The following is a 15,699-nucleotide window of genomic DNA, read 5'->3' on the forward strand; positions in this document are numbered from 1 at the left end:
AACGTTGCTGTCAGTACGCGAAGGAAACTCTTTTCAATTTTTCATTGTTTTTATTATTATTGTGTTGTTTGTGGAATTGAAGAGTTTCGTGAGCTTTTGTTGATGTTTACGAACTATAGGCTATATTATGCTATTATACTATATTATTTTGGTGGAGTTATATGGACCATATATATCTTGTGTTTGGTGTTGTTTTAATATAGAACTTCACCGTACAATAATAAATAAGTGTTGTAATGGATTATTTAATTAATCATTTTGTTTAATATTTTTTGTCTGTTTTTGGGACTCTTGGGTCGTAGTTCATTACTACAAGTCTTTTCAGGTGTAACATTTATTTAAATCTCCTGTCATTGTATATGACTTTGAGAGTATGTTTGCTTGTTTTTTTCAGACCAAATGCATTGTTAAAATTTCTTTAAGGTGTCATAAAAGATAAATAATAATGCATACATAATACATAAAGAAAATTTGTTCCATGTTTTTTAAGGACGTAATGTAATTGTGTGTGTGTGTGTGTGTTTGTGGTAAAGTAAATAGTCAATGCATGTTGAAATGAAGTAGAAGGAAACAAAAATGAGTGGAAGTAGCTAATAGCCTTTAAGACAGTTAGTCTTGGCACATGCAGCGATGGAGAACTTCCTCCGTATGCCTGGTCATGGGTCAATAGCACTCGATTCACAAGGACGCCCACCATACGGAGGAGCGTTCTTTATAGGACAAGCACTGAAAAGTCGATTCAGTCAGGATCCCATGTTCCCATCATTGATATTTTGTCCAATAAATGTGCTATGTGTGAATGACGCAATTCCTAGCATGTCAGAACAGGCCTACTCTGCACCAGAACGTCGCTTTGAGAACTTCATCGCTTTATCCAACCTAGAATCGCTCTCGGTTTATTGACAAACAATTGAGTCGTGCTGAGATTCTCATCATAATACCTGCCAAAACACTGCCGGTGTGAATGTTCGTCATTGGAGCTGGTTTCATATCCTTATGCGACCATACTTCACACGTTCCCATAAAATATATTTCCAAAGCAGCTGTCAGGATGCGTTCAGCATGCAGTATTTTCCCAGGAACAAAACAAGCAGGCGCGGAGTGGCGGAGGGCTGTGAACAGAACCACATTAGGCATAATGTGTGAGAAAGCCACACTGAATTTTAAGATAAGCTGATGAATTATTCATGTTTTCTTAGTGAGAAATTCTCTCTCTCTCTCTCTCTCTCTCTCTCTCTCTCTCTCTCTCTCTCTCTCTCTATGTGTGTGTGTGTGTGTTTTAGCTTGTTTTAGGTAAGAGGGTCTGGTTTGTGTTGTGTGAGATAATATCTTTATAATCTGCCATAGCGGAGAGAAATGGGAAGAGGTTGGGAGGAAAAATTAAGGCCTCGTCTTTAATGTTTGCATTGATTTTTTTTTCCTTTTTACTTCAGTATTAATGCATCTCCATCTCTTTCAGACATGAATAGCATTATGATCTGAGATTGAGGATTATGGGTAGGATTTATTATGTGTCTTTTGCATGTGTATGGCAGCCATGACTGTGATTTTCAATGAGAATAGAACAGATTGTTTTCACTTACAGTATAATGAGGACAAATGAAGCCTTAAAAAGGAATATATGACTTTGCGCAATACTGTAAATTGAAACTGAAGCAGCATTCTCTATCCAAATTTCCTTCCATAATGTAACAATTTTTTTTCAAAGTGACATAAAAGATTTAATATGAAACCATGGAATGGAATCAAACTTCGAAGCTAAAAAATCAGAATCTGTGATTTTCTATGAAATCTGCTAGCTTCTTCAACTTTCGACAACTACACTGCAAAAAATTATATGATTAATAAGTTATGACAACATATGTTTTTACATTGCTTTAACTCATCAAAGTAAATTGAGCAATTTTCAACTTTTTTACAAGATTCAACTAATTTTTTAAAAGTCAGTTTAATGTCATTTAAGTTAAAATGACTTATGTTGAGTGTACTTAAAAATGTAGGGCAGCAACATTTTTTTAACAAGTTAAGACAACATATGTTACGTTTTACAAGTTAAGCAATTTTCAACTTTGTTATACGAGATTCAACTCTTTAAAAAAAAAGAAGTAAATTTAATATAAGTTGACATGGCTTAAACATAAAGTGGATTGTACTTAAAAAAAATAAGGCAGCAACCTTTTACATTTACATTTACATTTAGTCATTTAGCAGACGCCTTTATCCAAAGCGACTTACAACTGAGGACTACAACAAGCGAGTCATCGTGAAGAAGCAAAAATAACGCAAGAAGTGCTCAAAATCCAAAGTTCTGGAATTGCTCAGAGTAGCATAAGCCAAAAACAAGGGAGGGTAAAGGAGAGGTTTTTTTTTATTTTTTTTTTTATGTCAAGTGCTCACGGAAGAGATGAGTTTTCAGTTGTCTTTTGAATGTGGTCAGGGATTCTGCATTCCGGACTTTTTTTATCCACTGTGTATATATAAAACGTGCAGACATATAATGAGCTATATGCTAAATCCATGTCACTGCCAGTGAATGACATACAGTAGTTAAAACACTTTAAATGTGCTTTTCCTTGTGATGAAAGTCCCCCTGTGATGAAAATCAAGCTTTTAATGTTGTTTATATGTCTATGTGGTGTTTTGAATATGCTTTAAGACAAATCATGTGCAAAGGTATTTTCTCCTTAAAACTGCTGCGAACCAAAGACAGTCATAAAAATGCGGTTTGAAATCACTGGTGTTTGACGTCACAAACTACCTTTTAACCAATTACGTCGACGAGTGATCTCTGCGCTGGTGTGAGCGAGTGAGTGGAGGCGGGGCTCATTTGCATATTCATAGACCTGCAAATGCTAAATGAGGCAAGGGTGTAGAGTTACATTCAAGGTATGAAGTGAGTTTTAAGGAATATAATGATTGACTACAGGGGGACTTTAAAACATGCTGTAGAGCAGATGCTGTTGAACCAAACACTCGCATCTCAGCTGCTTTTTACCATAAACAGACCGTTTACAGGTTTTCAGTTTAAAGGCTGTTCGCCGTTTCAGTAAATTGGCTTTGACTCTTCGCATTACCAGAGCGCGAGTCCAATACGTGTTTCCGTGTACATCAGCGCTCAGGGCCAAACGAACAGGACGTTTCCTTTTGAACTTCCCGTCTCAACTGTGAGCTTTTCCTTGTCATCTCCGCCAGAGTGATTCGAAACTCGTTGTAATCACAACGCACGCTGCTTTCACGCATCAAACCGTCCTGCCCATCCACTCAGCAGGAGGGCCGCAAACGCTCCTCTATTACCATCCCATCTTCACAGCGTTCTGAAATGCGCTTACTTTTCCCAGCTTGAAAGGCCCCTAGCTTCTCCTGCGCTCCTTTTCAACTGCTTTCAAGCGTCAGGTGCACGAAATCCATCTCTACACTTTGCTGGGTCCGTCCCTGCTGCTTCTCTCTGGGATTGTTTACGGCAATGCAAATAAGGCCAGAAAGTAATTCAAATGGATTGTTTGGGTTTAGGCTGATGTGAAGCGTCTCATGCAGTACATGTGTTATTTGGTTATTTATGAAGCTCTAATGCATCGTGAGCAATAAAAAAAAGCGTGCACTTTTTAGAAGATTGCTTGCTACTTGAGGCTATTGGTTTTTAAGCATTTGGGTGAATGAAAGAACATGTGTTCTCTTTGAACTAGCGAGAGAGGAGAGCAGACGATAAGACCGCACTCACTTAAAGCTGAGGAAATGTATTCAGAATTGGTATATGGAACTATTATTTATTTATTTTTTGCATATATTCACATGGCAGAAGCTTTTATCCAAAGCGGCGGAATACAACAAGCGATTCATCTTGAAGAGGCAATACACATGAGAAGTGCAAACAAATGAAGTTTCAGACGTCGTTCAGAATAGAAGAACAGGGAGGGATTAAGGAACTAGAGTTCTTTGGGTATATAGACATTGAGATATTTTTGTATATGGTTGTGAAGTTAAAACTGTAGAGTACCACTCATTCGCATACACCATATCTGTCATTTTACTGTCAACCCACATTCAGCATTAATACTCAACACAAACTTGAGAAACATACTTTAACATCTTATTCATGACCTCTCATTTTTCATTCTTTCCCCATGTCATCTCTCCATTCTTCCTCAAGCATGTGACGTCGAGGAATTCCTTTGTGGCGACGGACGCAGCTGTGTTTCCGAGAGCTGGCTTTGTGACGGGGAACTTGACTGTCCCGACGGCTCCGACGAAACACCAGCGATATGTGAGTCCATCAACAAATCACATTTCACCATTTAATTACTTCATTCATCTAAACTATTTATCTAAACTAATACAACATGAATATGTGTTTCATTGTATGTAATAATTTACATATATTTTAAAATAGTATAATATTATCTATCTATCCATCTATCTATCTATCCATCTATCTATCTATCTATCTATCTATCTATCTATCTATCTATCTATCTATCTGTCTATCTATCTATCTATCTATCTATCTATCTATCTATCTATCTATCTATCTATCTATCTATCTATCTATCTATCTATCTATCTATCGTTCTATCTATCGTTCTATCTATCGTTCTATCTATCTATCTATCTATCTATCTATCTATCTATCTATCTATCTATCTATCGTTCTATCTATCGTTCTATCTATCGTTCTATCCATCTGTCTGAATGTCTGTCTGAATGTCTGTTGTTATATTTATTCATCCATCCATCCATCCATCCATCCATCTATCCATCGTTCTATCATTCTATCCATCCATCTGTCTGAATGTCTGTTGTTCTATCCATCCATCCATCCATCCGTCTGAATGTCTGTTGTTCTATCTATCCGTCCATCCATCCATCCATCCATCCATCCATCCATATCGTTCCATCTATCGTTCCATCATTCTATCCATCCATCCATCTGTCTGAATGTCTGTTGTTCTATCCATTCATCCATCCATCCATATCGTTCCATCTATCGTTCCATCATTCTATCCATCCATCCATCTGTCTGAATGTCTGTTGTTTTATCTATCTATCTATCTATCTATCTATCTATCTATCTATCTATCTATCTATCTATCTATCTATCTATCTATCTATCGTTCTATCCATCTGTCTGAATGTCTGTCTGAATGTCTGTTGTTATATCTATTCATCTATCTATCCATCCATCCATCCATCCATCCATCCATCCATCATTCTATCCATCCATCCATCTGTCTGAATGTCTGTTGTTCTATCCATCCATCCATCCATCCATCCGTCTGAATGTCTGTTGTTCTATCCATCCATCCATCCATCCATCTATCCATCCATCCATCCATCCATATCGTTCCATCTATCGTTCCATCATTCTATCCATCCATCCATCTGTCTGAATGTCTGTTGTTCTATCTATCTATCTATCTATCTATCTATCTATCTATCTATCTATCTATCTATCTATCTATCTATCTATCTATCTATCTATCTATCTATCTATCTACGCATTATGGTATATTCACTCCCAAATAAAGAGATCCGTAATGCTTGAATCTGAGTATCTCCAAGTGGGTTTTGAAAACCAAAATCAGATTTTACATTATCACAAAGGCCACAAACTAATCAAAAGTGCATTAATAAGCTACATATTCATAAATAAACTTTTTTTATTTTTATTAGAAGAAGAGATATTCTGCAAAGTTACATACCATTTTGAACGACGTCAATGAGATTTTCAACTCAAAACAATTGCACTTGACATTTCTATTACAAAATGAATGGGTTTCCGAAATGCTTCAGTAAAATTGGGAAATGCACTCATAAATATTGCTGGATGAGAAATGGTAAGCGCTCAATGCCTGGGATAAAAGATGTCATGAAGCATTAATTGAAGGAATTGTTACCTGGAGTATTGTGCGGTTTCCACACGGTGCAGTCCTCAAATGCGCCGAATCTGAGAGGATAAAGTGATGAGAAAGCCTTTGTACTTATGACAGGCTGCATAATTATCTTTTTAAAATAATATGCGCAATATATCTTTTGAAATTCAGTGTGTGCTGGAAGAAATATTTCTGGCAAGGCTTTTATGAGATCAGAGGAAATCACAGTTGAGGTCAGTTGCCTTTCGGCAAAACTAAAAAAAACTAAAAAACATAGTAACATAGTACAATCGTTATTTTTAAGCTATTTTTCCTGTCAGAATTTGGCAAATAAATGGCCCTTGCTCATTAATCCTGACAGTTTGCCAATTGCAGAGCTCATTTGAATAAATATGATGTTTTTATAGTGTATATTGTCTTCGCAGTACAGGATGAGCAGCTGCATAGACTAACTCGTCACTGGCTTTTATCATTGCACATCAACAAACGTGCCGCTGTGGTTCCTTTGATCAGTTTGTCATCTCTCGTCTGTGGAAGACCATCTGTGCTTTTCCAACTTGCCATTCTCTTCATATTCATCCCCTTAATCACGCTAGATTAGTACATAATCCATTTTCAAAGTGATAAAAAGAAGCAGAATTAGACATGTCTGTGATATGAATGAAATAGAAAGAAAGAAGCATTAAAGAGGTTATTTTTTTTAGTTTTTAACATATATTTTTACACATAATACTGTAGTGAACAGCACATTCCGGGCCCCTCTCTGTCTGTAACAGTGGACAAAAATTTGCTACAATTTGATTGGATCTTGCTGGACTAACACAAACAAACTTTCCCACGCTATCAGATAAGGATGCTATAGGACAACTTACAGACATCTTAAGAACAGGAAGGACAGGACTTCTCATTGGTCCACAGGCAGTTTCTGCCCTGCACCCATGCCATCATGAGATTAATCCCTAAGGTTTGAGCCAACCGCCATAACAATTATTTTGGAAATTTTGGATGCAATTGAGCAGTGGCTGAAACAAAGGGAGGCCACAACAATGATCCATCCAAATCCATTCATAACTATGTTTGGAAACCTTAAAAACTGATGTAAACTACACGCATCCACTTCAAACGTAAAATCACTACAATATAGCCTACATTGAATATTTATTTATTTATTGTATACATTATAATTTGTATTGTACCTTATATATTGTAATTTGATATAAATATTTGATTATGTATAATTATTAAAAAAACAAATATTTTGCATTTGTGCAATACAAATGCATTTTTAATGTTTTTATATGCTATATTCATGTAAAAACAACATTTATAACTTGTATGTATAATGTATAACAAACAATAAAACAACATGTACACTATAACACATTTTTTTAAATTCAACTTAAAAAGTTGTGCTGCCTTCAAATTTTAGGTTTAGTCAACTTAAAATGTGAATTTGTACTAAGGCTAATTTAACACTGTCAGTCCAAATCCAAAATTTTTGTGCATGTCCAATTAAAATCCAATCAGAACTATAGAAATAATCAGATTTAGACTGACAGTGTGAACATAGCCTTAGTGACAACTTGAATATTTGAGTTAACTAAACCTAAAATTGTAAGGCAGCACGAACACTTACTTTTTTTTAAGTCACAGTGTAACAATACAAAACAACACGTACAACTTTTTACTTTTATTTTTAACTCATCTCATTATTTATACATGTCTCATTAAACATATATCTATATAAAATAATGTCTTAAAATGCACTGTTTATTTATTATTGCTGAACATAGGGACACTTTTATTTGGTGAAGGACATAATATGCACTTTGCAGATATGTTAGAATATTTCAAACTACACTGTAAAAAAAATTGCTGCGATTATTTAGCACAACTTAAAATCCAACATTGTTTCAACTTTAAAAAGTATGTGTTCAAGCTTGACTTAAAATATAAAGTTTAGTTAACTTAAGTTTAGTTTGGTTAAGTTGGATATTTAAGTTATCTCAACAAATTTTAACTAATCGCAGCCACATTTTTTACAGTGTAAGCACTTAGCGTTCAACTTTGGGGTAAAAAGCAGCGCTCATCACTGTCACTTTTTACCCAGTCGTCCAATCACAGTGGAGGAGGGGGCGGGACAAATACAACACCGACCAACTGTCACATTCTGCTTGTACAACGTCAACAGATGATATATAAACAAGCATAATAACGGAACAAAATATATATTTTTTATCAAGAGCGAGAGCAAATACTTTATATTGTATCGACATAGAAACAATACGGAAACAAATTATTTGTACAAATATAAAGATACTACACTTCCTCTGATATTCTGTATCATAACAAGCAAAGCGTCTCAACTGAAAAAAAAACGCTGGCCTTGCCAAAACGCTCACAAGCGCCAACACTAAAAACGCTTTGGGGGAACATGAGCTAACAGAAGAAAAACTGGACCTTGTGTGCTTAACTGAAACATGGCACGAAGAGTCCGATGGTATTCTTTTTAATGAACTTACTCCCGCCGGCTACGGATTATTGGATCTCCCGCGACTTTACTCGGAGGTAGACCTCCTGGTATGAGTGTTGTGTATCACTGTTCCTCAGTTTGACTCATTCTAATGTCTGGTTCTGAGTGTCTCTGCGCCCAACTCTAGCTACAGTTTACAGGCCTCCAAAGACAAATAGAGACTTTTTATCAGAATTTGTCTTCCTCAAATTTGAGAGAACTCTTTAGGGATTTTAAAATCCACATGGACATAAAATACTTTACAATAACAAAATACCTTTATTGGAGTGCATTGATTTGAAGCAGCTTGTGAACTATATATAACAAAGGCCACACTAGACCTTGTGATTTCTAATGGTTCCACCTCTGATTTAGGGCTGTCTGATCATCTGCTATCTTTTTTAATATTGAACTGCCTGACATAAACATTTCCTCTTCTAGCATCATTAATTATCGCAAATGAAGATCTATTGAGCCCTCTAATTTCACTGATTTTATTGACTCTTTCTTAAGTTGTTTTTCTACATCTGATGCACTGGACGACAACGTTTCTATGTTACATTCTGTTCTCTTGACTGGCCTGGACTCATTCGCTCCTTTAAAATCACAATCTGTTTCCTCGGTACGTTCTGCTCCCTGAAGACCTGTGCAATGAAGACATCTTTGGAGCGTATAGGTGACGCATGTCTGGCTTGACTGTTCATCACGAGGCCTGGAAAGACCACTTTAGAATATAAGGCTGAGATTGTATCTGGCAGGTCTGATTATTTTTGACAGGTTATTGTAAATAATCAAAAAAATCCTAGACAATAGTTTCATTGCATTAACAAACTGCTCAAATAGTCTTTCAAATGTCCCTGGTTCAACTCACCTTTGTAAAAAACATTTTTTTTATAAGCAATTTTTGTTATACTGGTTGAAACTCTTTTCACATCGTGATAAGCAATCAATAATAGAAGTGGTCTAAATATTTTTAAAAATCATATATCATCTGTGGAAGTCTCAGGACTAAAAAACATTCGTCCAATCGATTGGATGTCCTACCTACCTGTCAACCTGCTTGCACAGACATCACACGTCATCAGCACATTCTGTAAGGCTATGCAGAGTTGTAGACAGTCAGTAGCTGTCTACCGAGCACCTCAAAGAACCAGCAGCCGCCTTTACAGTTCCTCCTGAACTAAAACAACAAGCTTATGCTGCGCTCTACAGCTGTTCACGTCCTCGGAATTATGCGTTTTCAAAGGCAACAACAGCGAAATGAACCAGTCATGTGATTTAACTAGAGCTCTGTAAGTTGTTTCCATTCATTATTATAGTAATGTTATACTTCGAGACGTGAGGTAGTTTAACGCCGTCTCTCGCCTCGTGACGCTTTGCAAACTCTGCTATGTTGCGTTCATGTGTTTTGAAGGAGGCGTGGCTTTGGAGTCGCTCTGAATGGAGGGTGGGATCTTATGATTTCAAAGCTAGCTTGCTATTACTAGCCTCTCTGAAATGACCTAGCCTACCTTTAAAGGTGCTCTATGTAACCTTTTCACTTTACTAAAGCATACAAATACTTGCAGATCTTTAGGAAACATGCCGTGTTCACATACTCGTTTCTCTGAAAAACACTTTTATAGCCAGTTATTTTACTTTGAAATGTGCGTTCCATGTAGGAATGTCTGTTTTTGTTTTGGTCAGTGTGATCTCGCCCACTACCAGTTCACCCAATAGTATTTCGACACCCTGGGATGCCAGTTGGCAGGAAAAACAGCGTATTGCAGCCAGCAAAACAAACTGGGTCAGAGATAGCAGATTCTACCCAACCTAAAAAGCTTTGGTATCCACCTAAAAATCTCTATGAACGAGAGCATATTCTCAACGCGGATAAATCAACTTACGAAGTTGTAAGTCTCCTAGGCTTTCATTGTCAATTGTGCTTGTTCCTGTTGCTTGTCCTTAAACTGGACGTCGAGTCTGAGGAGGAGGGGGCGGGGGAAACAACGATCTCCGATATTTTGAATTTGGACTGCAGTACCTATTTCGACCACTAGTTGTCATTCTTACAGACTGACTGCAAGAAAGCCAGATACCCCCCCCCCCCCCCCACACACACACACACACCATACTGTCGTGCTGGAGGGCGGCTGTGGTTGAAAGTCTAAAACAATACGAAAAAATGCTGAATTAATGAGGTTACATCACCCTCAATATCTTCCAGGTTCCATCTTGACTTTTGCTGCCTAGATACTTTTAAACATCTCTGGAGATCCGGAGGCCCTGAGAGGAAGAGCGAGAGACACTAAGAGGATATTTTTAAACAATTCTCCTATTTGTTGAATTACATATTCTCTTTTTACTGGGAATATGAAAGTGGAACAGAGGTCTGCTGGGACAAGCCTGGGGGGGAAACCTGTGTATACACTTCCTTTCTCCAAAAAAAACTCTCCAAAAACCCCACGCGGGTGATCATTTAAAAGGAAATTGAAAGTTAAGGAGGCAGATGAACTATAGGCCAAGACTTTCACGGCCCTATTGGAGCTGGATGGAGATCAATATTGCTGTTTTGGCAGTGGCCTCTTCTCCCCCGTGACACCCCAGAAATGTCAAGCAATCCACAATCAATGATTCACAAGAGACAGCTGCCGGCGTGCTAAATTCTCGTGTGCTTAAGAGACATATTTAAGAGGAACTGTGCAGGGAGTTGAATATTAAAATAGCTTTGCTCATCACATTTATACACAGTGAATCGAATTAAGGGTGGTGAGCCTGAGTTTTACGGCTTTTATTTGTATTTATGCTGCATACAGAGGGAAAACAAGAACATATGCTTTTAGAAGAATTTGTGTTGTTCTTCTGTTTTATTAAAGTAGGTTTATCCATCTTTGTTTTGTTCTGTTATTTGAAAGCTATACCTGACAGTCTTATGCACATTTTTTTTAAATGTTTTTTTTATTGTATTTTATGTTACATCATATATTTGGCTGATGCATTATTTTGTCCCCTAAAAAATGCTTAAATGTATAACTTTAGTTTTAAATGACATGTTAGCTTTTTAGTTACTTTTCTCTTTTTTAATAGTGTCGCAAGGTAAAAAAAAAGAAGTTTTTTCTAAATTGGGATCATTTAGACTTTTTAACTTCTGGTCTACTAAATTTAGAAACATGTTAAAATGAGAAAATTTTACTGTAAAAAGAAGTTAGAAAATGATATGTTCCTGTAATTTAGTGTTTGTGTCTAATGTGAATATTATTAATGTTTTTAATGTTTGACTGGAAATTTATTGTAGAAATTCAACTGTAAAGACGTTTAAAAATTACCGTATATGTTCTAGTAAAGTTGTAATATACTGTAAAGAAATGGCTGCTTTAAAGTTTTAAGTACAATCAACTTTAAGTCATTTCAACTTAAATTACATTAAACTAACTTAAAAAAGGAGTTCAGTCTTGTATAACTTAAAAAAAGTAGAACATTTCTCAACTTATTTTGATGAGTTAAAGCAATGTAAAAACATGTTGTCAATTTATTGATCATATATTTTTTTTAAGTGTATGAACATTCATATTTTTTATGTCTATTAATTGTTTTAGTATAGTATTATTTGTATTTTTTTTCAACATAATTTTTTTATAACAATTTCTGTCACTTATTATGACAAGACATTCATTGTAGATGTTTACAGAGGAAATTATACTGTAGAAAGAACTTAAAAATAATATCAGACAGTTTGTGTTTGTCTAAAATTAACATTCTTAATATTTCTTTCAACATTAATATGTTCAATCAATTCTGTCATTATGTGAAGGATTTTCACATAATTCGAATTTGAATCCTTGAACGTTAAGAAATTATATGAGGAACACAAATCTGTCAATGTAGAATTAAAGCCTAAAATGTCATTAAGGTTTTTACCTCATCTGAGAGTATAGCTTTATTACAAATTTAGAGTGTCATTACCAAATGTGTATTGAAAAAACGCACTTAATTGACTATGAGCTTGCTTAATTGACTGAAAAGATGTTGTGTTAGCAAATCCAATACATATTTAAACTAAACAAAAGTATCATTACCTTCACACATCATTACCGTCCCACACAATATTCAAAATCCACTTTTTTATTTTAACATGATTGAATGTTTTGCCAAATAAATCTATATAGAAGCAATGCATTGAGGTTCACTTTATTTTGACGGCCCCTTTAACACATTCTGTTGACTATAAGTAACTTAGCCTACATGTCTAACTCTCAATTCATGATCCTTCTGAGTTTAAACGTGAATAGGCCTATACAAAGAGAATCACACAATGCTGAAAAAAACATTTTTGATTACAGCTTCTGGATTGGAAATAAAAATAATGAATTATAAATGTTGTGTTTGTGGTATACAGCCGCAGATCATTTGCTATTTGCAAACATCATATTACTATGTGAAAGCACATAATGCTTCTGCACCGCATACGTACAATACTGCAAATGACGTCAGTTCAAGCGGCGGCAGCGTGGAGTGCACGTGAAATGAGTGAGCGCACTCTTCCACTTTACTAGTTACAAACTCTTATGTCTATGGTTACAACACGAAATAATCATGTACAACATCACAAGGTATGTTGAAAGATGCTGTAGACCTACTACAACTTACAGAAATGGGTATCATGTCACATTTCGTCGCTCTATCAGTGTTTTAACAGCGGAATGGCGTGTATAAAAAGGCTTGTAAACAATGTCACATTTACCCCATTTACCTCAGAAAACCATTCAATGTCAAAAAACTCATTAGTCAGCTAGAAAAAAATACCTTGGAGAGGAGCATTTAGTTAAATATATGCACTATATGGCATATTAATTGAATTTTTTACTTAACTTGTTCATCATCAATATGGTTTAATAAAACCGTTTTATGACAGCCACCTTTTAAACGTTTTAAACGAGTAGAAACATAATTGTCATTTTAAAATGTAGCCTATTATAACGTTATTATACTTCCTTGTGTCATTTAAATGTAGGCTACAGTAAATAGCATACAATGATTTTACTAATGCTGCCTTCACGTGCTGTGGAAAAGATGATATTTTCCACTTGTGAACTGGTATTTACCAGTGTGTTGTGTTCAAGTGCTTTTATGATATTTTCCACTTGTGAACTGGTATTGCTTGCTTGCTAGCATCTGCTCTGGGTAGGTAACACCAAACATAACTTTATTTTTAAAACTGACACTGAGTGTTAACGCATTATATTACAATTGTTAATGACACAACATTGTATAGGCTACAAAAACAATCCGCTAACAGTAGCAAAAAACGTTTAGTTGTGTACAATGCTTACCATTCACAACGCTTGCGTCGCACTCCGCCATGTTGAAAAGGTCAAAGGTTATCTCATCTCGGCAACTCGTGCATCAAAATATTCTACGAGTTGCCCAGTGGAAAATACCACATGAGGGGGTGTTCATGTGCATTTTCCACGTCGGCTTTTGGTGAAGGCACCATAATGATGTACCAAGTGGGGTTCCCTGTATCATTTTACAGCATTAGTTGAGAGATTTTATTCTTTGAGGAAATTTGCCATGTAGGCCTACTGTAGCCTACCTGATAATTCACAAATTAATCAATATTGAATCGAAGTTAATAGAAGCTGAATGGAATTGCAAGCTTGTGAATCGAAACCGAATCCAATTGTGAAATTTGTCAATGCCTAGGCTATAGTTTAAAAAAAAAATTTTTTTACTTGAAGCAAATGTTGTCTTTTCCCCTTTATTTTTTTGTCAGAGTGCACCAGAATTGCATTGTTTTCATGTTAAAATCACAACATTTTTCTCATGCGAGAGGATGCACCGCCTAGACCCTAATACAACAACTCAATTAGTAAAAATTGCACATTTTTACAAAACAAAAAGACTTAATTAACATTCTCTTCTACAGGCTTGCGGCAGGTAAAGGTGAGATGTCCCGTCAATCACCTCCAGTGCCTCGGCACCCACAGGTGTGTTCATTATAGTAAACTCTGCAACGGAGTACAGGACTGTGAGGACGGATATGACGAGGGTGTGCACTGTCGCGGTGAGTTCCATTTGATTTCTTTCTGTGCACTATCTTCATAAAAGTTTTGTATCAGTGCGATTAAAAATAAAAATTAAACGTTTATTCAGCAAGGATGCACCATTAAAATGATCAAAAGGGACAGTAAATACATTTATAATATTGCAAAAGATTTCTATTTCAAATCAATGCTGTTCTACAACACTATCAAACTATCATGGTTTCCACAAGAATATTAAGCAGCACAACTGTTTTCAACATTGATATTAAAAAGAAATGTTTCTCGAGCAGCAAATCAGCATTTTAGAATGATTTCACTTCACTGTGACACTGAAGACTGGAGTAATGATGCTGAAAATGCAGTTTTGATCACAGGATTTAAAAATAAATAAATATTCAAATATTTTACAATATTACTGCTTCCACTGTATGTTTGATCAAATAAATACAGCCCTGGAATGCATAAGAGACTGCTTTCAAAAACGTAAAAAACAAAATCTTACTGACTTCAATTTTTTAACAGTATGGGTATTAATTTTCCCTCTGATGTCTATTTTTTTTTTTTGCACCAAAAAGGACATGATTTAATTTTCTATGGCTATTTTCAACCTTTCTCTGACAATTTTTTTCTGTGCTTTTAAGACTCTTATGTAAATCTGTCTGATGAAAGTTTTGGCAGTTCAAAAGTCATTTTTTGCAGCTTAGTTTCAACGTTTTGTTAGTTAAGAAAGTTTTCATAGTTAACAGTTAACTTTTTTTTTTTTAAAGATGAAAAGAGAAACCCATAAAATGTTCAGATTATGAATTTATTACGTTTATTCAGATAATTATGAAACTTTAGCTTCAGACGTGGCGTGAATAGTTTTGATAATTGTTAGTGCGTTATACTTTTACGAGTTATGCAACAGTCCTTGTCTCTCAGATATTGCTAAATCAAATGCTTTTTGTTGATGGACTAGATGGTCCATCAATATCTATAATCGCAGGTCAAGACTTTCACCTTTAAACTGCAATTCACGTCTTCACACAAAAAAGGGCCCGTTATATCCTCGTTTTAAGAGTGTTTGACAGAATTAAACCCACAACAGATCTGCAGTCATTTGAAGTCAGTTCCATGCAAGATAAGCACAGTCGGCTTAATGTAATAATGGGTTTCTGCTAAAAGGCAATTACTGTTTCTCCACATGATGAAGTGAGGATTGCGTTTTGTGACATTGTGGTGAAAGGGTACAAGAAAAGAGGTTTAGATGAAAACCACAGTTTAGTTTACGTCGAAGACGTGAGAATTTATGTATTGC

At 35.6% G+C, this 15,699-nt stretch overlaps 1 protein-coding gene across 1 annotated transcript in view; it reads left to right on the forward strand.

Moving 5' to 3' along the window:
- Positions 1 to 15,699, forward strand: part of lrp1ba (low density lipoprotein receptor-related protein 1Ba) — a 237,947-nt gene that overhangs the window by 36,783 nt on the left and 185,465 nt on the right. Inside the window, exons 2-3 of the mRNA XM_079593787.1 lie at positions 4,148 to 4,261; positions 14,285 to 14,422. Of these exons, the coding sequence (XP_079449913.1) occupies positions 4,148 to 4,261; positions 14,285 to 14,422 (252 nt within the window). The remainder of the gene's footprint in view (positions 1 to 4,147; positions 4,262 to 14,284; positions 14,423 to 15,699) is intronic.

This window comes from Phoxinus phoxinus (assembly GCF_949152265.1).
Source record: "Phoxinus phoxinus genome assembly, chromosome: 20".
Lineage (NCBI taxonomy): Eukaryota > Metazoa > Chordata > Actinopteri > Cypriniformes > Leuciscidae > Phoxinus > Phoxinus phoxinus.